General features: G+C 38.4%; 1 protein-coding gene across 1 annotated transcript in view; it reads right to left on the bottom strand.

The window, feature by feature from the left end:
• si:ch211-266k8.4 (TBC1 domain family member 10B) overlaps window positions 1-26120 on the bottom strand; it is a 61534-nt gene that overhangs the window by 20748 nt on the left and 14666 nt on the right. Inside the window, exons 10-12 of the mRNA XM_031738373.2 lie at window positions 18953-19065; window positions 3127-3228; window positions 1172-1362 (exon numbers count right to left, since the gene is read on the bottom strand). Coding sequence (XP_031594233.1) covers window positions 1172-1362; window positions 3127-3228; window positions 18953-19065 — 406 coding nt within the window. The remainder of the gene's footprint in view (window positions 1-1171; window positions 1363-3126; window positions 3229-18952; window positions 19066-26120) is intronic.

Below are 26120 nucleotides of genomic sequence, written 5' to 3'. Positions count from 1 at the left end.
AAGTGATTTACATGAGATGCCAACTTGGTGATCCTTGCTGCCCAGATTGGCTTTAGCTAAAGGATTTTGGATTGTGAATGGAGCTGTTGAAACTCTTGTAGTCAGACACTTGGTCTTTTGTTAAAGGCTTTCATAGATGCTGGTACTCAGTGAATGTTGGTTAAATTAAAAACAAAAGAAAACTCAATTTAGGTGAGAAAAATCAGAGTCTCCAAATGGGAGGAAATCTTGCAGAGAATTGAAGTTAAGGGGAATGAGCACTCAAAGAACAGATTGGAAGAATAACTTAATGTTGTACATATATTGCTTAAGTTTGAATCATAATGAACTGTGAATAAGAACATTATTATTACTTTATTATTAGTAAGCCAAACAAAGCAAAAACCAGAGTGACGTACAACGGCAGTGATCGGGTTTCCAAACACACCTTCTATTTTTGTTCTGTGGTGGGTTAAATGGAAAATAATTAGGATGTGGTTATTAATCATTATCTCCTCAGTCATCAAACACTTGTGTCAGTCACAATGGAAAAGAAAGAAAAAGATATTGAACTAGTGACTTTTCATAATAAATGTATACTTTTGCATGTGTAGTAAAGTAAGGCTTTGGCATTTAGAAATATATGACAGATGTGAAGATCAGGTCCTCTCTGATATCTGTCCAGTAAAAACAAGACCACGGCAAGCAGCCATTGAGCTCAGGGCAACAACCTGAGACAGGAAAGCAGCCAGGCAAGCCTGTCCAATAGTAATAAAACCTCCCTACCAGCAACTCTAAATCTTATCTCTAGACATGTTCATACACAAGGTCTGTAAAACTCAGGTGTGACTATGATACATGGGCAGTTTTATCAAAGGTTTTATGCTGGAATGGAGTCAAATGGTGAATCAAAGAAACCCTCAAAAAAAGAAAAAGGTCCAGGACCTGTCTTACGGAAACTTAAAGGACTTGTAATTTACACTCTATAGCTTTTTGCATAACATGCAGGTATGAGTAATAATAATCATCTTATCTAAATCTCTGGGTAGGAGACACAACAATTCTCAATACAAAAGGCTTGTGCTGTGAGTTACACACTTTAAAACCTATTGTTACAGTCATGGTTTAGCTGTATTTCAAAGCAAGACAATTAAAAAAGAAAGAGAAAAATCTCACAAATCTTCAGTTTTACCTGTGCTTGTGTTAATGAAGCTGAGGTCCGACTCCTGCAGAAGCGTCCAGTTGCAGGACTCTGCTGTCTGGGCGCTGCCTGTGTTTGTGAACTCTTTTTTTCGACCCGTTGTCGCCCCATTGGGTCCAAAAGGTGCCGTTGAGCCAGGCGCATCACCCGTGTCAGTATATTTACAGCCCCTGGAAGCGTGACTGGAGGCAAAAAACACAACGCAAGAATCTCTCATTCTGCTTGGAAGAAATTCCTAGATCTTTCATTCTCCAAGAAGAACTACTGCCTTTTGTTTCCTGGCTCTGCAAAACAGGGAATGTCATTTAAGATGGTGTAAATCTGCTGTAATACATTTTATTCAACTCCCATATTGAACACATATGTGGCACTTGAGTACTACTCCACTAACAAACTCTCGGGTACGGCACAGTACTGATAGTGCAGGCAAAGCATGCTGGAGTAACAAAATAAGTTATCATTCCATGACAGAGCTGCCCCTACTAAAATGCCCGTGTGTGTACTGTGTGTGTATGTGTCCTTGCTATACACAAATGAATGTTATCAGTAGCTTCCCATATTTACACAGGGGGCAGAATCTGCCTGCTTAGGCAAGCTGTGAACACAAAGACTCACTTATAAAGTGTACTGTCCATGTTTGTGTGCAGGCACACTGATGCATACAATCACAGTCAAAGACTCTGTAGATGTATCTCATGTTTATGCAAGTGATTAAAGCACTGTGATAATTTTTACAATGTACTGAAAGGAGACCCTGATATACTATACCATTTCAACAGGACATCAGAAAGTGAGCATTAATTTAGCAATTTGAAATCTTTCTGTCATCAAGCTGTGCTAGAAGAAAACCTGTGAAAACCTTAACATCCTAATATTCTTGTAATATTTTTGACTTTAAAATCCAGAAGCAAGATTTTGAAAAAAGCATCCATCACATTTTAACAATGTACCAGCTATTGTTTATGAACCTTAGCATACTAGTAAGGTTCTACTATGAAGATGGACTTACAGCTGTGTGATTTCCTTCATCTTGTAAAACTTGTTAACTTGAATTACTCAGAAGACCTGGGGCTCAAATACCTGGGGCAGGAACGTTTTGTTGTTACAGGCCAGTGACCGTTCCAATAAAATATTTCTCAATGAACTAAAGTTTAACATGATCAGCAGCCCAGAGTAAAATAAATAAATACATAAATAAATCAGCTTGCTGTCTCGCAAGCTGATTGGCCAGCTGCTGGGTCGTTGGGGCCAGTGATTATGTCACCACCAACCACTGTAGTGACTTGATCTGTGAAACAAACACGCTGAAGTGACCTTCGCTGACCACTAATTTTGTTTCTTGCCACCAGCAGCCAATTTTCACATTATAGGAAGCCTGCGAGGTTACTGTGTTAAGGAGGCTGTTATTAGTGAAAACTCAGCAGGAATGCTGGCTGTGCTCGACAACACGAGCAGTTCACTTGCATTTCTGACTAAAATAGATGTATGCTGACAGTAAAATATGTAGGAGCATGTGTGTGAAGTATTACAAAATTTAGCCCAAGCAGCCTCAGTGTTTCGACAAAAAAAAAAAAGCGGCTAACCCAGCTGCAGTGAAGATGATGTTTACCGTAGTTCACTCCTCTACAATTGAGGCCTTAATTCCTTAAGCAAACTGATGACAAGCAGTTTAGCTAAAATATTAGAGAGGATTATCTTGCAACAGTGCTATGGCTTAATGGAACTATTAGGCAAGTTTCTACTTGTCATACGTTTTGCATGGCTCTACCCTACGTTGAACCAGCTCAACTAAATTTGTACCACAGACTTCTTTTTCTTGTTTTAGCATGGCCCTTTCAGCACTTCCGCTCAATACATGGATGTGAGGGTTTCAAAACATTATGTAGACCAGTGATGTATGAACACATGAACATTTGTGCACATAAGGGCAAACGACAGAAACTCACCCTTCTCAGTGGTCTTTTCTCCCACAGATGCTGGTGATACATTTTCTTTCTCTTTTCCTTCTGTGACTTCGCCAGACAGTGTGCCGTGACTTTCACTCTGTTCTAAAAACAGCACATCACATTTTAGACACAATAGTTTAGTTTACACCATTAGAGGCAAACAGCAGGAAAGTTTTTCCAAGTCTTTTTTTTACAGTTTATCTTAGTCACTGGTTTTGTCGACACATGAAACATACACACAAAATCTACCAAAACTACCAGAATTTTCAGCATTCATTACTCGCCATAAAATTGTCTGATTTGCAGCCAAGTCAAAGTTATATACAACCCAATCTATGTGTTTATTAGTTTATCCCAGTAGTTGGATTATTGTGTCTTTACTGAATACATTGTATAATCAATCACACTTGCAAGCTGGGAAAGTAAGTGAATCTCTGTAGTTATGACTCTTCCAGACGGTACTTGGAGTAAAGTGTTCCAATTAAGGGGATGAGGCTGAAAGTGTGGGTTATAAAAAGGTGCCCCTCTCTGCGTATAAAAGCATACAAAGTCTGGTTACTTAATGTCTAAGCAGTAAAATACTAAATAAGAATGGTGTTAAGCACTCCAAAAAAAAAAAAAAAAAAAAAAATACTGCCATGTCTTACGTTTATGAAAAAAAAAATACCTAGAAACACTTGAAGATGCTTGAAACAATGTTCTCTGGACAGATTAAAATGTTTTTTATATTGTACTTTTTGGTGTAAAGCATATGATTAGGCTTGGAGGAAAAAGGAAGTGAACCCAAACAGTCAAGCATGGTGTTTTTGCTACTACAAAACCTGGACACCAAGAGAACAATAAATTCAAAATTGCATCATGAAATGTTACATTTTAACCATTAATTCCAAATGAGATGCTGTATAATGATATGGTAATAAGCCTTGTTCTCATGTTCATTTTGGTAACTAGCCAGATAAAGCTGTGGTATGGTTGCAGTAACTGGGTTTAACCTGTAGCATGTGGCAAGAATCTGCAGAATGAGCACTTCTAAAATATCAACTTGGTCTGAGATGCTGAACTTATTTCAGGTTTGTGCCATGTGGGAGGGAATGGTGGTTTAGACTTCTAATTTATAAGGATAAGGCTTCTGGCAAACAGGAAGAGTCAACGGTACAGCGCAGTGTGTCCCAGTCATATGCAAGGTCTTTTCTGGGTCCTGAGTACAGTTATCTTTGATGTTAAAACAAGTCCATTTCCCAGACACACCCTCCTCCCCCCTTTTATTGCCCATGGCTCTCTCCCATAGCCTCATGTCTCTCTTTGCTTCCTTCCCTCCCTGCGATCCATCTCAATCACTGTCAGACATCAGTTAAGGAGAGGTTACCTTCTATAGACAAATGCCAACTTCAAAACACTGACATGTTAGAGCATGTCTCCCGTTAGCCACCCAAAGACTAACAGGATGAGAACATGTGGCATTAGCTCATTGCCTCTTTAAAATAAATTACAACGTGAAAGTATGTTCACTGCTGTTGTGTCGTGTGTGTATGGCTACAAATTAGGAATGACTTAATAGCAAATACAAATATTTGTCTCTGACATATACTTTATCTGTGACATCATAGAGCTGAAACAGTCAAACATGCGTATATAAAAACTAACCATGGATGCAGGAACACCTGTGACCTCAACTCAAAGTTTCTGTATGACTCAGTGTTATAATTAGAAGTTGCAAATGGTTGTGTGTGTTTGACTTATTGCTGAAACTCACCCTAGAAGCATGTCTACCCTCACTTGAGCTGCCACCTAACAGTCTTCATTTTCACAGAACCTCAGTGATTTAAACAATACACGTAGGCATTACAGAACAAAAGCTACACTGTCCAGTATCAGACCAAACCTTACAATATACAGTTCAATGTATCAACACTATCAATTATTCCCTTAAACTGAGAAGAGTCAGAAGAGTGTGCAGTGTATCTTGGCACATGTTTTGGAAAAGGTGGGTTACAGGCTGGAAAAGCCCAGAGTCTATCACAGGGCTGACACAGGCTCAAATTGCAAGAGATTAATGGAGCTGCCTCTCCAGAGGGTTAGGGAAAAGTTCATGTCCTAGCACTTGGTCTAATCTAATCTAATAAGATCTGGTGTAATGTAAATGAGTGGTGTTGAGTGGCTCTACAAAAAGGGATAAATTAATTAGCTATAAGGAGAAAAAAAACTGATATATATGAGAAAACTTGTTATGTTGTGGTTACGTTGTGATCTGCAATATCTTAGTTATTCCTAATATATGTCCAAGCTTACAAAGAGAGCATTAATGCCTGATACCTCTGAACCTTTAGTAAAAACTTCATCTCACATTCACCATAAACAAGTGTGTCGTTTCTTTTTTGGTCTGACTGATCAAAATTTGGGAGTAAAACTTCTGAGACAACCACCGTCCAAAATCTGATCTTGTTTTGAAACTCACAAGCTGAGTCCATATCATTAGTTAACATGATGCTCTGATCTTGAAAACTGAAGAGTTTGGAAAGAACAGAGTTGGTCTCGCCCTGCTTGACCTAAAAGAATATTATGTTATGTATGGTATACTGGGGTACCAAGCCAAATGGAAATCCATTTAATTAAAACTAGCTAAGATTTAACCTCAAGCTAAGCTCTGACATAAAACAGCTCAAGAGGAGGCAGATTCCATTTCAGGCATCACTATGAAAATATTCTGAGATTATCAAGAAATTCCAACTGGAAGGTGACAAACTTAATAAGGCATTCACATTCGACTGAAAAACTCACTTGGATGAATGACAAAAACGCTATGTCCAGATGAAGAGAAGGCATTCACAGTTTCCCACGTTTGACTCAGCAAAGACAGCTAACACATTTTTAAAGTGAAGTGGGAAGGAGAAAACAGCTTTTTGTAACCTTGTTGAGAAGAAAACGCCTTCAGATCACCTTCACATTTACAGGACAATAGATATACAATTGTGGAGAGTTTCAAAACATGACCTGAATTCACTATAGACTACCAATATACAATGTAACCAGGTTTAGAACATCTCTTTACAATGTATAGCTAAGTGTATAGAGGAGTGTTCCCTTCATCACCTTGGAGGAACAATGATCCCCCACCGGAACCTCCGCCACCAATCCCCACATGCCCCACAGCCCACTGCATTCCCCAAGGTCTGTTTTTAGACACACCTACGTGCATATCTATGTATATACACAAACAGAAAGACAAATACACAAAACCAACACAAACATAGTGATGTGGTTACTTGCAGCTATTACTACATATGGTCAGAATCCCAACTCCCACACAACCAGTTGGTAATGTGAGTGTAGGTAAGCTCAGCTCCGGGCTTTCTCTATGACTCAGGGATATAATGAGAAGGTATGAATGACAGTGTGTTTTTCTGCCCACACTCTCTCTGCTTCTCTCTCACTCTCTCAATGTCAGTTTCAGATGACAGAGCACTCTGCTGATTCCTCAGTGTTCAGGAATTACTGCTGATGACACGCAGCCTTTTGAAGGTTGTGTTTTGGTGTGTTTGAAGCGTCTCTTGTCCCCTGGGAACAGGCAGCGCAGCACACCTGTAGCTGGGATTGAATAAGCTTTAATGTAAGCCTGGGCTCAGCAGATCCTGCAGCCTGGGAGCTTACTGACACTGCTCAATGGAGGCTTTGAAGTGCTGATCATTTACAAAAAGGAGGGGTGGTAATGGACACACAAAATGTCTTAAGGGAAGAAACACAGAAGAGGACGAAAAACATGAAGACAAATAGTCAGAAACATGTTTGACGTTTACCGTGTTCCATTTTTTCTTTAATCTGTGCATTAAGTTTGGAAATGACATGCGACACCTGGGAGTCAGCGCAGAAAACACAAGGTTTTACTATGAGTAGTAAGCAGAAAAGCTGTTACCCAGCATTTTTGAAAATTGGAAATTCTAGTGTGACATAATGACCCGAGGGTAAATGACAGGACTTCTGTCTACTAAGCAATCTTTTCATATGTTTGGTGATGTAATAAACATACAGACTGCTGACCTTAGGTTGCACACTGCAGAATCTAATTTATTTTGCAAAAGAAAAAAAATCCTGCAGGACAAACAAGACATGATGAAAAATATCATTTCTTATTTAAATCAGCATTGTGAGTAATTAACTGATCAGTCACATCATTCACAATAATTTATTTGTAAGCTAAAGGTACAGTCAGTCGTTTCAGTTTATTTATTAGAAAAAGAAAGAATGCGGTTGTTCATGCGTCATGTAGACACATTATTCATATGTGCACCAAGAAATGACCGATGATAGCTATGTTTTATAGGTGAACAAGGGCCAGAATTATGGCCCAAGCTCTCACTGTGGTTGTAGATATCGAATGGCTCGAAGAATCTGGGTGGAACCAAATAACTGATTGTTGATTTTCACAGTCAAATGATTGAGTTTAAATAATTTTTTTATGTTTATATGTTAACAGCACTGACACTGTGCTCTTGAAGTGAAAAACAACTCTAGCATTCAGAGCTGGCATTACAGTTAACTAAGTGTAAAACAAAAAACACCTAACTGTGAATTAACCTGTTCGAGTGGAAACATGTCTGTGGATATTCTTCAGCTAAAGCATGTTATACTCATTAAACCAGGGGCATAATCTCTTATGAGATAGAAGGCCGAACAAAGTTCTTGTTATTTTAGCCTACTAGACACGACTAATCAATCTTAAGTCTGCAGACTAATAAGTCAGACAACAAGGACACAAATGGGAATTTTTTTACTCTCTAAATATTGGCTTTGGCAAAGACACCAAAATTCTAGTATGCTACTGGTTGGCAACAAATGGACATGTAGTCATTTTATTTCTCTGGCTGATTCCTAAAATGAATTCAATTCAGTTTTATTTACACAGCACCAAAACACAACAACAGTCGCCTAAAGGCATTTTATACTGTAAGGTAGCCCCTACAAAAATACATACAGAGAAAAACCCAACAATCATATGATTCCCCTATGAGCAAGCACTTTGGCGACAGTGGGAAGGAAAAACTCCCTTCTAACAGGAAGAAATCAATATTTTAAAGCCTTTATTTAGAAGCATTCTTCTAAATGCCCTAAACTTTGAGGGAAGTCTCCAGAAGAAGAAGAAGAAAAAAAAAGAAGAGGCTAGCTGAAGTAACAAAAACAAACAAACAAAAAAAGCTGTTTCCCTCAATTCTGAAGGTGGTTAAATAAAAGGCTCCAAGAACAACTTATTGATTTTAGCGGTCTCTTTCTTCAATATTTTACATTTTAGTTTAGAAATGTGATCAATAGGCTCTATTTAAATAGGCTGACTAGAGCAATAGCAAGCAGAAAAAAAAATAACCTACACAGCTAGTACTAATAAAGAAAAAAAGGGAGACAAAAAGGTAAACACAAGAACAAAAACAGTAGGAAAGACAAAGAAATGAACACTAAGATAATCTCTGAAGTCTGTGGTTATGAGAGAAAGAAAGGGGATTTCCACAAAGAGGCCACGGTCCACTTAAAGAAACACAGACCCTCCCCTTTACTACTCACAAAAGACTTTTCTGGACATGCTCTTAAAAGCCATCACTATAAACCAGAATGTGTTCTTAGTTATTAGCAATTTTAAATCTAGTTTAAATACAATACTGATTTTACAGTTTACATGACCGTTAAGGTCTTGAAAGTACTGAAATAACTGACTGTTTCCTATGAACTGCTGTGCCATGTTATTCACTGGGTTTGTGTGCCTGCATGTATCTTAGGGTACAGTAGGAAAGAATTATCATTTGGACACACAAAGGCAAGAGGACGACAGAAGGAGGAAATTAGATAAAGGGGTTAAAGAAACAGCATATTCAGGAAAATGCAACCAAAACACACACTTCAACTTCAACCCGACGAGCAGTTTGTGTAGAAACTAAAACATTTAGTTTCTACACATTTAAATAATCATAATTTAACTCAGTTAAGATGAGACCTTTTGTTTCCTGCTGAAGACTTTGTGTGTTAATATGTTAGATTTTGAAACAATACTCAAACAATACTCAAACAATATAATAACAATAATTATTTTAGGCCTGTGATAGATTGGCTGTCTTTACCATTCCTTTCATCCAATGGCAGTCACCCTTTCTCCCTGATGCATATTCAAACATGTCGTGATCTCAGAGTTCTGACCTTTTCTGTTAGTTGAGGACTTAGAACCCCATTTCATTTTCATTATAGTAATTTAGAGAATTAGTTCTTATTTATTCTTAGTTATCAATTTGAGCTGCGCCCCGTTTCTACAGAGTTTTGGGTTTAACTTCTAATTCTTGGGTTCTTATAAGCTTCGGTTCCTACACTTGAATTTATTTTGTGTGTTTTCTTCCCTTTGCTCTCGTCTGCTCCTTTTATCTGACAACTTGTGTTTGATAGTGCCAAGTGTTAGTCTTGGCACTATCAAATGATGTATAGTAAATAAACATCCAGCATCATAGGCACCTGATATCCTTCTGCAATTTACCTTAAACAGGGAAGTCATTAAGTCAAAACATGGTTCAACTTGTTTAAATCCTGAATGTGTTTACAATATCTAATCTTAACCTCTTAACTATTACGCCTCAAAAGGACTCAATCATCAAGCATCAGGCTCCATGAGAGCAAACAAACACATACACCTACACTTCAATTTGTCACAACAGTCTGGGCTTACAATAACACTTAAATAGCCAAGGAGATCATCTCCTCTCAGACAGTATGTTGTCATTTTTCAAAAAGGAGACGGCAACTAAATGATTCTTGCGGTTTGTTTTTGAATGTTTGTCGCTTCGCGTGCATGAAACCGACAGACAGGAGAAGCTCCATTGTTATTGGCATTAATCGGTGGTTAGAACTGCAAACAGAGTCAGTAACTGATGACAGGGGAGGGGAGTAAAAAACAAAAACAAAACAAGGTCTTCGCATGCGCTGATTCAGTCACTAATGTGGACAAAGAAATGAAAAGTCCCTTTAGTGTATTGGTACATCAATGGCTTAAGAGTATAGAGGCCATGACAGGGCAGGAGTAAGAGAATAGATGTTGCAGGGTATGAAGAAGGCAGGAGGGAAAATAACAGCAAAGAAAAGGCTAAGGCTGAGGAGGATGGAGGCAAAATGAGAAAGAGAGGGAAAAAGCTGAATAGAGTAGGAAAGAGTTTCACAGCAGAGGATAAGTTAGAAATAAAATTGTAACTGTTCTGTTTAACCATTAACTAAGTTTGAGCTAATCATAAACTACATTTAAGGTAAAGCTTATGTAAGAACCAGAATACCGGAGGAAAATAAAAAAAAAACCCCAAAAACCCAGAACAAGAGACAGTGGACCCCACAAGTCTGGGGATGACAACTTGTAGGAATAAGTTATTATCTTCTGATAATAACTTCAGGGAATAAGTTAATTGTCTTGTGCAAACAAGAAACTAACTTTTTAACTGCTCCTATGATTTAATTACCCTACTTTGTACACAACATTAGTAAGTAAACATAATAATCGCATCTCATGGACAAAGTAAAAACTTCATCTGATGAAACTTGGACAAAGAGGATTGGGAGAGAAAACAGGACATAATGGATGGGAGTGGGCCTGTTTGGCCCTGATCCCCTTTGACCCATGGGTATTGACCTCTACCACACCCTGTCATTCAAAGTGTGCCTCTTAGCTGTAGCTCAGGAGGTAGAGCAGGTCACCTACTGATCGGAAGGTCGGTGGTTCGATCCCTGGCTCCTCCAGTCTGCATGTCAAGTATCCTTGGGCAAGATACTAACCAACTTGCTCTCCGATGCATCCATCGGAGTATGAATGTGTATGAATGTTGTTAGAAAGCACTAGATAAAGTAGATAAAGTGCTTGTGAGAATGGGTGTGATTGGGTGAATGAGGCATGTTGTATAGAGCGGTTTGAGTACTCCGTGAGAGTAGAAAAGCGCTATATAAGAATCAGTCCATTTAATATGGCTTAAGCCTTACTGCAAGGTCAAAGTTCATTCCCAAAGGGCTAAAGTTCAAACAAGAACTCCAGAGGCTGAGATGCATGAGTAATAAGTAACACGTAAAAGGCAGGATATGATAAATGTTAGCTTTGACACTGTTAATGTTCTTAATACTGAGAGAGTGACTGAGAGAAAAAAGGGGGGATGTGGTCATTGAAAAAATAAACAAGAGGAAGTGCATGAAAAGAATCAAAGCAGTCATTTATCTATTTTCTAACATGTAATTACAGCTGTCAAACTACACAGATGAAAGAATCGAAACAGAATGTGATGCCGCTAATTTAAACCCCAAAACATGAATGCCATGCCATTGTGACATGATGATAGCTTGGTCTAACACAACATCTTCATCCAACAGTTAGATAAAGGTAAGTTTGTTGCCTCTATTATCACCAATCAGTCAGGTCTACCCTGCAGTTTCTTTGTGGGTCAGTATGAATGCGTATTTTACATCCTTTGTTTGTTTTACTGTTTTTTTTGTCTTGTTTTTTAAAGCATTTTCTATTTAAAAAAAGCGCAGCAGAGAAAACTATTTTACCCTTTTTGGGAAGAAAAGAGATGACCCAAATGTATGTGTATGCAAAACATGAATAACCTCTTTAACAAATTATGCCCTAGATTTTAACGGAAGTAAACATAATTAAGACAATCCATTAATTATTAACATGGCACATTCTCTGCTCGAGTCTGAAAGCCAAGTTCCAGCACACAATGTAAACAAAGGTGCTTTATTCACATGCATGAGCACAAAACAGTGCTTCTTTCCTGCTCTTATTTGATCACACATAAGCACGCTTCTCCTTTTACCTCAATTATATAGCAATACACACACTCCAGGATAGCCAGAGGGACTCCACAGGGTGTAACAGCAGAATAGGTCAATGTTGTGTTGGAGTATGTGAACACACACACACACATACTTAGAGAAAAGGAAAGCAACCAGGCAGGAAAACCTTCAGGGTCTAACCCTGGAGGAAAGTATCTGGGGCTCAGTATGATCTGAGCCAGCAGTGCTTTCCTTTCTTTCCTTTAAAAAGATAAGCTTTTGTCTTCGCACAGTCTTATCTCGTCTCCCACCTTCAGCCTCTAATCCCATTATCCAACACATTTATACACAAATCACAAATAATTAATAAGGCTCATAATTTCATCTAATTAAGGACCGTGTGCAAACAAGTGCAGAATTTCAAACCAGCCGCCTGCATCTCATTTAATGAGGAGAGATGAGGACACGGAAACTGTTGTCAAAGTCTCTTGCTTTGTGTTTTTTCTGTGACAGCTCCTAACTTATGAAAACATATTTAGATGCACTATCAATATAACTATTCTTTAACTTAAAACAAACTATGCACATGATGAAACAGATTAGTTGGATAGCCCATAAACTGATTAACAGAACAGATCAGTGATCCAACAACTATGTCAGTGATATTTTAAACAGAAATGCCAGTCATTTTCCATTTCTGTAATTCTGTCATATGTTGATTTGCTGTGCTTTTAATTTCAGTCTCATGTCACATACCATTGGTAGAATGAAATGATTCTTCAAGGGGTTTTCTAGGAGCGATCACATTGACATAACGGGACATAGATTTAGCCATTATAAATGAGGTCATATGTAATAGTAAAGATGTTGTAGTGCAAGATTTAACATCAGAGAGGCCAAGGACCTGTAGTCCACTCCAGTGACAAACCATTTTGTACCTTAGAAAATATGGAAGCTACTACTTCCTTGATTGGTTAATTTGCGCTATTGTGAGACTTTGTATTTTACTGTGTTAGTTTTGAGTACTATGTTAAACTGCAAATGTTACACTGCTTTCTTGAGGTGTGTTTTTTTCTATGTAAAGACAAGAAGCGGTGAAAATGGAGGCAAAAGAATTTATATGATTTCAAAACATTTTTAAAATTGGCAAAGAATACTGGGTGAGATTCACTGATGGGCAGGGGATTCCAATGATGCCAATGACAATCAAGCAAAGGAAGAGGAGAGGAATGGAAGTAGACTAAGTGAAATAAAGATTTCCTAGTAAAGACAGGTGTACTTTGAAAGGACTACCCAAAACAACTACCCTGACCAACTTCTTCTGCCTTACAACACAAATCAAGCTAATACAGAATTACATCATGGACTGATTGAGTAGGTGTCATTCCAAGTGAACTACCAAAGACCAACTAAGAGGAAGGACAATTACAACAAAGCCTTAGGAGAAAAGCTTACTAGAAAGCATTCTCAACTGAAAGGTCATAGGTGGGCTAATGGAGGTTAGAAAGCTGACATACTTGGGGTACTAATCAATGAAATTCAGCCCAAAAAATTTAGACTACCAAAAACCAACAAAAGATCCCCCAGATAAATTCTCACACTCACACTCACGATGAATTTGGCTGTAACACAAACATCCGGCCATCCTCTTCCACTTATACTTATCACTTTCGAGGGAGGACTGGAGCCTATCCCAACTATCACAGAATGAGGCGGGGTGCTCTCAGAACAGGTCGCCAGTCTGTCACAGGGCTTCAAACATCTCTATACAATATTTTACTTTAGCAACTCGATTGCTGTTGAGAAAGGCAATAAATATGTTAATCTCAGCCTGACCTTTTTGCTAGCAAGATTTAAATTTTTTTTGAAAATTAATAAATAAATAACAAAGGTGAAAGAATGAGATCACAGATACAAGCGGTGGAAATTAGCTTTCTCCAAAGGACTGATGGGCTTTTCCCTTTGCGACAGAGTGAGGAGTTCAGTCATTCAGGAGGGGTTCAGAGTATAGCTGCTACTCCTCCACATTGAAAGGAGCCAGTTGAGGTGGTCACCTCCTGGGTTCATGTTCTGGTGTGCCAAAAAGTGATCGCTGACCAAAAAGTGAATGTCTTGTTGGCCTAAAATCTATGAAATATTTGTCACACATATCTCTTGTGAATGCTATCTAGCCATTTTAAGCCAGAAAGAACATTTCTGTAATGAGGCAGAAGCTGCAATCAGTTTTTGACAACAAGACTTTTATATATTCTTTAATTACAAAAGTAGAATTCTGACATTAAAAATGTCTTTTTCAAGAGAGATCAAGCCAAGAGAGTAGAAAAAATTGCAACCAGTGTAAAATAAGTTGATAATGATGTGGAAAACAGTATGTACAATAACGCAGAGTCATAAAGACATTTGCAAAACAGGTCACTTCTTTATTTTTACGTATAACCCCTTCGTAAATCCTGTTGACTTTAGACTATTTATCAATATACGCAAACACACAAACACTGGAAAACATGTTTTGACACTGGCCGAGCATGTCCTACCGGGTGGACGCACCGTACTAGCCCCAGGATACAGTGGAGAGATTTTAGCTATTGGCTGATCCTTAACTATTTTTCAAGTGGTTGTCATGAACTGTAGAACAATGTGCATCAATCATAATGCACAACACAAAGCAACTTTTCAAACAGCTTCTCATCTGGACACCTGCAGTAGTTGTGCAAGACTAATTTTTTATTTTTATATATAAATAGGTCACAAACTTTGTGCGGTCATTCCAGTTCTGAGGCCTGAGGCCATTTATTTTTATGCTAGCTTGTTCCAACACAGACTATTTTCAACTATTTAAATAGACTAATTTTAAACCCCTCTAACCTAAGAGAATGTTCTGTTAAGGTCTATGAGCTGTGAAAGAAGCATACTTGGTTTTATATTATCTTACTCCATTGTTACGCTGTCTGAAGCAGAAATGAAAGCAAAAGCATAAAAAATGTAATACACTAAGTTGCAAAGGTAGTATTGTGTGCCTGAATCATTTATCATAAACCAAGGAAGCAAAGAGAGGGAGGAAATGGTGCAGTTACTGTTTTCACTAAATGATCCCAAATAGATTCTGACGCAGTCTAGCCACACACGCACACACACACACTAATATACATAAACTACTGCAGTGTGTCCGCAGGAGCCAAATAACAGATGGACAAAGTCAAGGTCAAAAACGGTGTGAAAAGGGGATAAAACAGATTTAGAGAACAGATGGACACAAAATTCACCAAATAAAATGATAACAATATGATTGCCTTAAAAAAAGAAAAAGAAAAAAAGAAACTTTCATCTGGGTTAAAAAAGTGAAACTGTTTGTAGTGCTGGATGTTATAAATGATCAATATGAATAGAAAAGAAATTAACTAATACCAAAGAGATCTGTAAAACAATGGCTAATACACCTTTGACCTAAAAAGGTAAAATTTGTGCAATTATAGAATTTGAACTCAAAGGTTTGATATTAACAAAACTTTCCTAGAAACTGCTGGATGAGCCAGTAGACAATGTTATGAAATACTGGTTTGCAGCAAACCTCTGCTAATCACAACTAATAACATTCCTTACCCTCTCCTAGTCATTGGTGCGGTAATTTTAGTGGTCGTTAATAATTGAATTATTCAGAGTTCCAAAATGGGTATTACATTATATGAGAGTATTTAAATTCAAATGTATGCAGGCTACACAGCACTGGTTGGAGGAAACAGTTTGGGGGCACTGAATAAAATGAATGCTGAGTCACTGCACTGAGGCTCAAGAAGCAGGCGGACAGGAAGAAAACAGCGTAGGTATCATGGGAGCCTGCTGAGGAGAACAGGACACTGGCATCTGCTACTACACCAGGGGAGCTGTGGGAAAAAGAAAAAAAAAGAAAAAGGAAAGAGACATATGAGGGCAAGAGAGGAAATGGAAGTACAGCACAAAGAGGAAAGGAGAAATGATGAAGTGCAGCAGAGAACTGAAGGGTGAAAAGAGGGCAACAGAGAACCTAATAAAAAAGGAGAATAATAGAAGAGCAGAGAAGGACAGGAAGAGGACAGAAGGCAGAAAGGTCTAAGAGGGGCCAGGATAGGGACAGAACAACATCTACGTGTTCTCAATGCTTCTCAGCTTGACTCAGCATAACCTGAAGTCACTCAATTCTCCCTTTATTGCTGACTCAGCCTGCTTTTGGACGTGGCCCCAAGGCCCCTATGGTCACAGGATATATACATTTTTTCCATGAAAAATGCTCCTTAATATGATATGCAGTTATAACTGTAAATAACAGAGGTTGTAATTAAAGATTTTATACATACAGTACATTACCACTTTTAAAAACAATGAACTTTAAGTGGCTTCAAAAAAAAAAAAAAAAAAAAAAAAGAGCATTTGCGATATGACATGAACTTGAGAAATGGCACAGATCATAGTTGATGATTAATGGAATTATTTTTGTTAATCATTAATCGCTTGGTTTTTAATGAAATGTCATAAAAGCTGTACAAAGGTCCATCTCACTAACAATCCTGCGCTCTAATGCAACAGTATTTTGCTAGTCAAGAATCTTTAGCATCAGCATTTGGGGCTTTAATTACAGTAAAACCTACCTTTATTAAAAAACAAAACAAAAAAACTAAGAAAAGAACTTCCTTCTTGAATTAATCTGGACCATGAATATCCAGATTAGTTCAAGAAGGAATTTCTTTTCTTAGTTTTTTTGTTTTACATACTTCATGTGGAAGCTGACAAATTTTTTTTTACAAAAATTGCAATTACAAACTGTGTAAACCATCTTGGTATAAAAATAAAGCTGACACTTCAGATCATAACAGCACATGCCACTGTGTCAATGTAACTCAGGATAAAACACAGAAAAATATGAAGGAGATTTTCCTGGCCTGGTCTTTTATAGCATATAACCCCATTGAAAATATGCTGCAGTAGATCAAAAAAAATGAAGAAAACCACGAATCAACCACAATTTAACATGTGGATTTTGGTCTTGACGTACACTGAGAGAGCTTTGAAGGAAGATTTTATCGTGGTGGTAGCAAGACAGAATTCACATCGATGTTTTCCAAACGTAAAGCGTAGTTTTGGTCTTTTGCTGCTGGTTCAGCGAACTTTGATCGAAGAGAGATGAAACCTGCAGTTTCAGAATCGGCTTTCAGCACCACTTGGCGTGTCCGTGTATATGCCCTCAAGTATGTGCTTACCTGTGCTTTAATCATTTGGTGTTTTATCGGTTTAGTTTGCTGAAATGGTCTTTTGAGCTTTTAGCTGAGATCGTGACCTTTCTTGCAAAATACATTTATATTAAAAAAAAAAATTGATTTCAGGAGTTTTTGAATGGATATTGGATTTTTCAAATTAAAGTCCATTTGAATTGAGAAACTGATTTTTTTAAACCCACCACTGAACAAATGTTAACTTATCTGGTGCACATGTTAACATTAGCCATTAAAAATTTGGCATTTACTCAATAGGCACTTTCAGTTTTCTTTTTATAATAATTTATTAAAAGGTGTTTCATCTTTTGTTGTAGCCAGCTGCGAAGTTTTAAAATCAGACAGTTACTTGCTAAATCTTTCTTAATTAGTATTTTGTAACTTCACCATTTTAGCATATCACTTTAGCCAAAGTTCATTTTAAATTTTTTAATCAATGTTCTCCTATCACAGTTTTGGGTATGTGGCAGGTAGATTATGGAAAACTTGCCACAATTCTTTTGTGGGTTTAATATGTCTTATTGTCTTTGGCCTTTTAATGTAATGCCAGTATGACTTCTTGATGCTAAGATTAGTGCTCTGTGGGGATGTACTAGTTGATGGAGGATAATTTGATCTCCTTGGGCTGAAGGAAGTTTTTTGTGACTGTGGCAGACTGTTCTGGGAAGTTCAGGTTGACTGTAAGTCATGTCCAAGTCTTGCTTCATGAACAGATCTATTTTCCAAAATGAACAATGTTCTAAAGTTACCAAGCAGAGGCACTGTGTTTCAAGATTCAAGCGGCTGAAATGCTAATGAGAGCGTGGACCACACATCAACAAATGTGTAATGACATTCTGATTATTCTTAAGCGTCACTAGCAGACAGAGTGAGTGAAAATGTAAAAGAAACGGACTGTTGGATTCTGTCAGAGGCAGTAAATGAATCAGCTCATTTCCCCCCCCCTGTTGTCTTCAGGGCTAGACAGCCAGACAGGCTGGCAAATAAGGATGACTCATCCTGACTCTCTCTCACACACACACACACACACACACGCGCACACACTTGCCCTTCTTTCTGCTTTCCCCACTACACTGACAAACAGCCCTGCAGCCACCAACATGTGACTCATCTCTTAGCCTTTCTGGGTCTGTCAGGATGCACCCCAAATACATACACACACACATACACACACTTAACTGTGTTTTGTGAAGATGAGACTCCAGTGGTGAGGGGTTTCCATGTCTTGTGGAGGTGATACCTGAACAACCTTCAAAAGAGATAAGCTTCTTTGATATGTTCAGTTATACCAGGGACAGCTGAACTGACACACGCGAGCACACACGAGAAGCCCGTTTTTTTCTAAACCAGTCTTTGGGAGATGTCAACTGACACCATAGTCAGAGTCAGAGTGTGCCTTACCAGCATTAATATTTACTTTAATTTGAACATTTCCATAAAAGCAAAATATTTTGATTTGTTTGTGGAAAGCAGCAAAACAACAGACATTCAAAAGCCCTTCAGTAGGAGACAAAAACCTAACAAGCAGTTTAACATTTATAAAGCGGTAAACTGTAGGAAAAACAGGGACTGAGGTGAACAAGGGGCAACTGTTTTCACCCTGTTGTAGCAGAGTTCTCACGAACAGGTTTGTGAATAAAGTGTGTGTGTGTGTGTAAGTAACAGGATCAGCATGTGTGCCACTAAAGGTTAAGTGATGAATGAGTTACCAGAGTTTGAACGGCTATTTGCGGACTGCCCCAAAGTGTCCCTCTGCTTTGTAAGTTTCTGCTCAACAAAACATGTTCTGGTTGTGAGTGCATCAGTACCTGCTTTTGGTTCATTGTGGCTTTCATCCAGTTCCAGGCTGTTCATGCATTTAAGCTCCCAGTCTTGGACCTCTGTATTCCACAGGGCAGGAACCAACACAGTATACTGGGCCCTTTGATTAAGAGACAGTACAGGACACATTACTATGAAAATAAAGTGTACATATGATAATGCAACTTCTGATGTAGTATTCAATCTGCTTAAAATCAGCATCCAAACTTATTCAAATGGATTCGATATGGTACGGTTTCTATAATTTAATTTGGGTTTATTGCTTCCAGCTTTTAAAGAAACTGAAATTAACAGCAACTGAGAAGATGATTGATAGGTGAGAAAGAAAATGTCAGTCTAGCTCCAGAGTTGACTGCAAAGGGCATCTGTGTTAGAGAGGCAGATTATCTGTAACATACAGATTTGTAAAGTAAAAAACTCAATCATGGATAAATAATAACTTATCTGTATGAATGATTTATGCATCAGGGTAATCGACTTTAAGAACATCTAGCATAAATAAACCCGACTTCAATATGTACTTCACACAGAGTCCTGACACACATATTGATCTTCAGTTCACTCTAAAAGCAGACAAGAAATTTTAGTTAAAAACCATTTTTAACTAGAATTGGGATAGATCACAAGGTTCAGCCATGTCCCAGCATAGAATGACAGATGGCTGCACATAACAGCCAGAGCACTTTCTGGAACATGGAAATTGAGTGAACTTGTGGGAAGAAGATAGATGAATGAGGCAGAATTTTGATGGATCTGGGTTTTTGTCAGCTCATGAAAAGATCAAGCAAATGTTTCAGAGCCGGTGATGGGCTGCTGATGTATGGTAAGCAGAAATCCGTCCTCACCAAACAAACTGATGCCATAAACATACACGACACACAAAAAGGTTTCAGTTTGTGAAGAACAGGCAAGAGATGCACAACAGTTCTTTCAATTTTCACAAAACTTTACTTACAAAACTAAATAAACCATAATCCTCCTGAAGCTTGCACCACTAAATAAACAAACAGAGCAGACCAGTATTGCTTTTACTGAAACTTTGCTCAACTCAAGTTTGTAAGTTAGATAAAAGTTCTTTAGTTGGACAAAGAATAACTATAGTGGTATAATTTGAAATGATCTGAAGTTGTATCCACTTCACTTACAAACCCTCAAAGCCAAAGATCATCGCTCAACTTCAGTGTTTAAGAGGAACACAGTGAACGTGAAAGACATAAAACATGGCTTTCGAAATAACATGTGATCTGCATCAAACTAACTTCAATGGTCTGTTGTGAAGGTGTGGTTAAGACAGTGGTTCCCAAACTTTTTTTTGCCAGGCCCCCCTTTGTTTTACAAGAAAAATGTTCGCCCCCCCAACACACACACACACACACACACACACACACACACACACACACACACACACACACACACCCTCCAAACACACACCCATATTTTGCTTCATTGCGGTTTATTTCACACCTCAAACATTTAGTAAACAATTAAGCAAATACAAGTAAACGGCAATAAATTACAGGTAGTAATAAAATATACTACTAATTCTTTTACGCTACGTCCACACCTACGCGGGTATTTTTGAAAACGCAGCTGTTTCTATGCGTTTGGGCTTTTCGTCCACACGTAAACGGCGTTGCGATTCACCGAAAACGGAGATTATTTAAAACTCCTTTTTTGCGTTTACGTGTGGACGAGGATTACAGAGTTCGTCACGCAACGTCAAAGGTATGTGCCTCTTTTCACGTCACGCTGTGCGCCACGTTATTGTTTACATGAGATGAATTGCAGAATGGCAGATAGAGACAAAATACTGTTAATCTGACTATCTGCAGGTTTTACACGCTTACATACACACGCAGTTACTGTCCCTGCATTTAGAAAGGCAGAGGCGTCACGGTCTAATTATTTTACGTGTAGTTGTTGTTTTCCTGTGTAATAATATTCAACATTGCTATCAATACATTTTTCAAAAAAATGCCTCTCTGTGCAAAATGGGTTTAAACACATAAACAGCTGTGGGATACTGTTTGTCTGTGATTTGAACCGGGGGAACAAATTACGGCAGGATCAGCCTGATATTATTTGTATCCCACTGTAACTTTACCGCATAAAGAGCTAACATGTCCAAAATGTCAGGAGTACTTAGTTATTACAAGAAGTGTTTGTGAACTAAAAATCAAGAATGTGGGATACTGTTTGTCCGTGATTTGGAGAGCCCAGCGCTGCTCCCGACGCAGGGAAACTAATTTAGCAGGGGAGACCTACCTTGGCACTTCTGCAGGTGAAGCCAAAGGGGAGATATGCTTCACCATATTTTCTAGTCTTTGGCTTGGAAGGAAGTTGGTTTGGAAACATATTTGGCGATGCTTCATCTCCTGCTTTGCGTTTGTGTGGGAGCCCCGTCAAAAACCTGTCCATTATGCTAGCAGTGTCCAAGCTTTTTCTTTCTTTCTTTCTTTCTTTTTTTTTTTCCTTTTCATACCGCGCCCCCCCTGCAATGGCTCTGCGCCCCCCCTAGGGGGCAGGCCCCACACTTTGGGAACCTCTGGGTTAAGAGGAGGTCACCTAGGTACCTAATAACTCTTTACAATACAACACATCGGCACAGCAGAGGGATTTTTAATTCATTTTACTTATTGAATAGAGTGAAAATCTGTTTTTCTTATCATAATAAACACATAATATTTCAAATATCACACATTATCAACATGGTAGAAATATAAGTTTGTAAGTAAGGTATGGTAAGTAATATAAGTTGGGTTTTTTTTTTTGTTTTTTTTTAAGGAAGGAATTAACATACTTTTAAAGTAGTTCAAAGTATATACCAGATGCAAACACATGCTCTATACGACACAGCACAAGGTTGATCAATCCCAGACATTTTTTTGTATCAGGTTTCTAGGAAAGTATTTTAAAAAGCTAAAGTAGTTATGTGTTTTGTTTCACTAAGACAGAGCAACTGAGCAACCCTCAGTGTGAGTGCACCAGAGACTTTTTTGTAAGGCACCCATGTCACTGTGAAATAAACAAATGATGTGTCAACCCCTCCAGCTGAACTAGAGTGGCAGTGTGGATAAATGAATGAATGAATGAAAGGGCGCATAGGAGAGGAAAGGGGGATGCAGAAAAGAAAATGAGAACACAGGGGAGGAGGGATAACCCACACTGTTTTATGGGAATTGGCTATTGCGAAGGAGGGGGTAAACAAAAAAGAAAGAGATCGGACTGGTGGCTAAGAATGCTGTGTATGGGAAGTGAGTGGGAGGGGGTGCAGAGGGGGAAGCACAGAGACAGGACTCTGCACAGGAGATACTGAAGACGGCACAATGAAAAGTAGCTACTGAAAGAAAGCGGTAAATGAGTTGGAGGGGTAGTGAACGTTTCAAGGTGATTTGAAACAAAATTTAAAACAAAAAAAATAAATAAATTCAAGCCAATTTTATTTGAAAATGAAGACTATAAACCTAAAAATAAGTAACTTTTAACTTTAAGAATTATACGTTTTACTGTGTCTCTACATGCTGTGCTCTCCAAATGCACCTAAAAGCAACATACTGAATAAGCAGAAGTATGCCAGCAGCCTCTGGGAAAAACTAAAAGCAATGCAGTGTATCTGACTGCTTTATCAGAGGTTCTGTAATGTCATCTATAGTGCAGCCTCCTCGAGTCAGCCTCCAGCTAAATATGAGGCTGACTCGACCTCAAGTCAAGATAACAACACTCATAAAAATAATTAACAAAATAGGTCTGTAGTTTGTAGCAGTAACAGCTTAGGTAACAGCTTGTTAGTGGGCAGACATAAAGATCAATCCCCGCCCCTCAAAATAAAGGAAAAACAAACCAAAAAAAAAAAAAAGATTACAGTGAAAATATTTCAGAGCTGGACAGTACACAGCAGGCTTCTCTCTGGCTGACACACACACCCACACGACAAAGAAATGACATAGTGGAAACAACCAAGGTGGAGTGACAGATAATGTCCTTTTAAATATAAGAACTCTTCTGTTTTGAAAGTTCAATTAAAACCTTTGGAGGTTAAAAAGCCCCAAATTTGTATCAAACACACACGAGTAGAAAATGAATCTTTTCAGCTGCTCCATCCAGAACACGCGTTTTACTCAACCACAGCAGGTAGTTAAACAGCAACCTCCTGGCTAATTTGTTTTTCTAAATTCATGTAAAACCTTTCTTTGAAACACGCATTTGAAAAACTAGCATGTGAATTCAGATGGAAAAGTGTGAATTTTAGGCAGCACTCCATTTTTCTTCACCTCATCAACACATTACATCACACAAGGAAGTCTCTGTGCAATCTGCCTTGGTGTTCTGTGCAGTAGAGGGTGGCAGTGACTCCAAGTGGTAGGAATTGTGTGAGCTGGGTGTGTGGGGGTTGCACAAACTTGAACCCTACAGGACACGATTCCAGAGTTTTCATGACATGAAGAGCAATGGAGCTCATTTTAGTATTGCAAATAGTTCACATGGAAGATGCCAACTTGTTTGCAAACACTCGCAAACATCTTACCAAGTAGTACTGAAACTGAAAATACACAATGCAAATCGAAAACAGGCCATTGAAATAAGTCTGTTGCAGTGGAATGGCACAGCTTTTAACTTGAAGGTGAACATTCTCCATTTCCAGTTTGGGTTGTACTTTAAGCAGCAGTGAAACTTCAAACGAGCAAGTGGTGAGTGTTCGTAAACAAGTTAGCATCTTCCAGGCAAACAAAGGGTAGCCAGGGCAGTCTTCTGGCGACCAATCACAAGGAGGTTTTTGGTGCAGTGCATTCTGACCAATTTCACTCATCAAAAGCCAAGCTTTTGTAGGGGGGGATAAACTCCACTGCAAAAACAGCTTTGAATTTTAGTGAATATGTAGACATTTTTTTTTCCACCTGAAAAATCTAGTTATTGCTTTTTTAATTTATTCGCTGAAGTTGAAGTTTTTAAGGTGTCGGCTTTATGCTGACAGACTGCTATAGCCTGTATACATTTAACAGGTCTTCATAAACAAAGGTACATATATATCCTCAACAGAAAAAAAAAAAAAAAAAAAAAAAAATCACTGAGTTTATAAATTTTTTTTAAAGAGCCATCATCACCATCATGTTGTTTTGTTTATACCAGCAATATGCACTACTTACAATATTAATGAGAATATTGATCATTATCAATAAAATCCTAGCGATAAGCACAATCATAACAAATACTGTGTTCAAGACAGGTGGCAGCTAACAGCTAACAATAAGGAAGAATGTCATTAAACCCAGCCTCAGGGGGTCACAAGCTAGTGTATTCCTAGTGCTGGTCCCAAGCCTAAAAATAGGGAGGGTTGTGTCAGGAAAAGCATCTGGTGGAAAATCTGTGCCAAATCAAAACATGTGTATCCAGCCGCTGTGCCAACCACTTGGAACTAAAGGGGCAGCCAAAAGTACATATTAGGGTTTAAAAAAATCCTAATCAATTTTCAGTTGATGAAGATAATAAATTTTTATAATATCAAAGAAAAAGTACGCTAATGGAGCTCAGTAATACAATTTTAGGTTAGATGATTGAAAAACAGTTTTTCATAAGCTGCTGACACTAACTTACCAGGCAAATCTTTTTAATCAAGAAAAGTGAGAAAAACATCTATTAAACTCACATACCTGGACTATGCCTGGATCACAGATGCAAACCAAATTATAGAGTTAAGAGCTGAACTAGCTCTTACATGCAGAACAGCTGTGAGTATTTCAAGAATTTTAACAGTTTATAAATATTGGTGCAAAATAATGTGATATCTCATTTTAATCTGTAATCACCTGAGATTTTAAAAAATGTGAATGAAAAGAAAGAACAAAGAGAAGTGATTCTAAGAGTCACTTGGAAAAACAAATAGCAGAAGTTTAAATTAAAGAAAAAAGTATGAAAATAATGTATGAAATACAGAAGCTGCTCCTTTACTGGTGATATTGGCTGTGTTTGGAGTCATTATTATAGACTGTCTGAGATGACAGCTGACTGACAGCCCAGTGTAGACAGACAGTCACATGAGATGGATGAGCCTCTCAACTACTCATTAATCAGAATGGCCGATGCGGCTGCATGACAACACCCATTTATACCATTCACAGAGTAAAAAAGAGCTGAGAGGCTTAAAGAAAATTAAGGAGAGGTTGAAGATCACTGCCCCTCTCCTCCTTCATTTTTCTCCCTCTCTTTTACCCCCCCCCCCCTAAATTTTCTCTCTCTGACCCCCCATTCATCCGTTTTCCTTTCCCCACTTGCCCCCTTTCACTCTTTCTTCAGCAGTATCTTCCCAGTGTAAGGAGATCCTGCCCTGGGAGACAGCCGGACCACTTAGTGTTGACTTCTGACCAAGCTTCTGCAATGATGCCAAGCAGGCAACAAGGACTTCTCAATGTGACGTGATGGCAGGCTGCCCACTGAACGCCAGGGCTAGAACAAAACGGGCCTGTCAGTGCTGCCCTTGATGCATGCTTTTACAAACTGCAGAAGAGGTTCACAGATGGATCGAAATGTTCTGTTTCTTTCATTGTAACATAAAAGAAAACACAACTGATTGCTTTTTTTAAGCGGAATGTAAGTTAGCTATAAATGTTACAAGTACAGCATGATTAAACAGTTATTAAGCTGTTACACTCAATAGTCCCGTATAATTGGTCCTTTCTAATCTACTTTGCAAGTCACTGGTGCGTATCTAGTACATATGCTCCATCTCTGGCTCATGATAAAGTGCTTTATCACTACCTGTGACATAGTTACACTTATAGAAACTACTTGGCTGCGTTGCCTCCATTTGTCCAGGATCTACTTTACAGATCTTTGTCCAAGGTAAACAACCTTGGGTCCACACAGTGTCACCTGTCTACAACGAGAAGCACACATGAGGGTAGAATTTAAGTAGCTGAAGGGAGCTTATCTATTAAAACAAATATGATAAACTGAATTTTAATATTCACTGTGCAGCTGCACGTCTCTCACAGACAGACTGTATACACAAACCCAGTGACCCTGCTGAGTTTCCATAACTACAGCTCCATGTCAACAAAACATGTCCGTCGGCATGTGACGTTTATATTCAGCATAGTGAGAGAGAGACAGAGGGCTTCAACCAAAAGCACCATGGGCTGCTATTGAAGAAACTAATTT

The sequence above is a fragment of the Oreochromis aureus genome, linkage group 7, assembly GCF_013358895.1.
Source record: "Oreochromis aureus strain Israel breed Guangdong linkage group 7, ZZ_aureus, whole genome shotgun sequence".
In the NCBI taxonomy this organism is placed as follows: Eukaryota; Metazoa; Chordata; class Actinopteri; order Cichliformes; family Cichlidae; genus Oreochromis; species Oreochromis aureus.
This window is presented reverse-complemented; position numbering and strand designations above follow the sequence as displayed.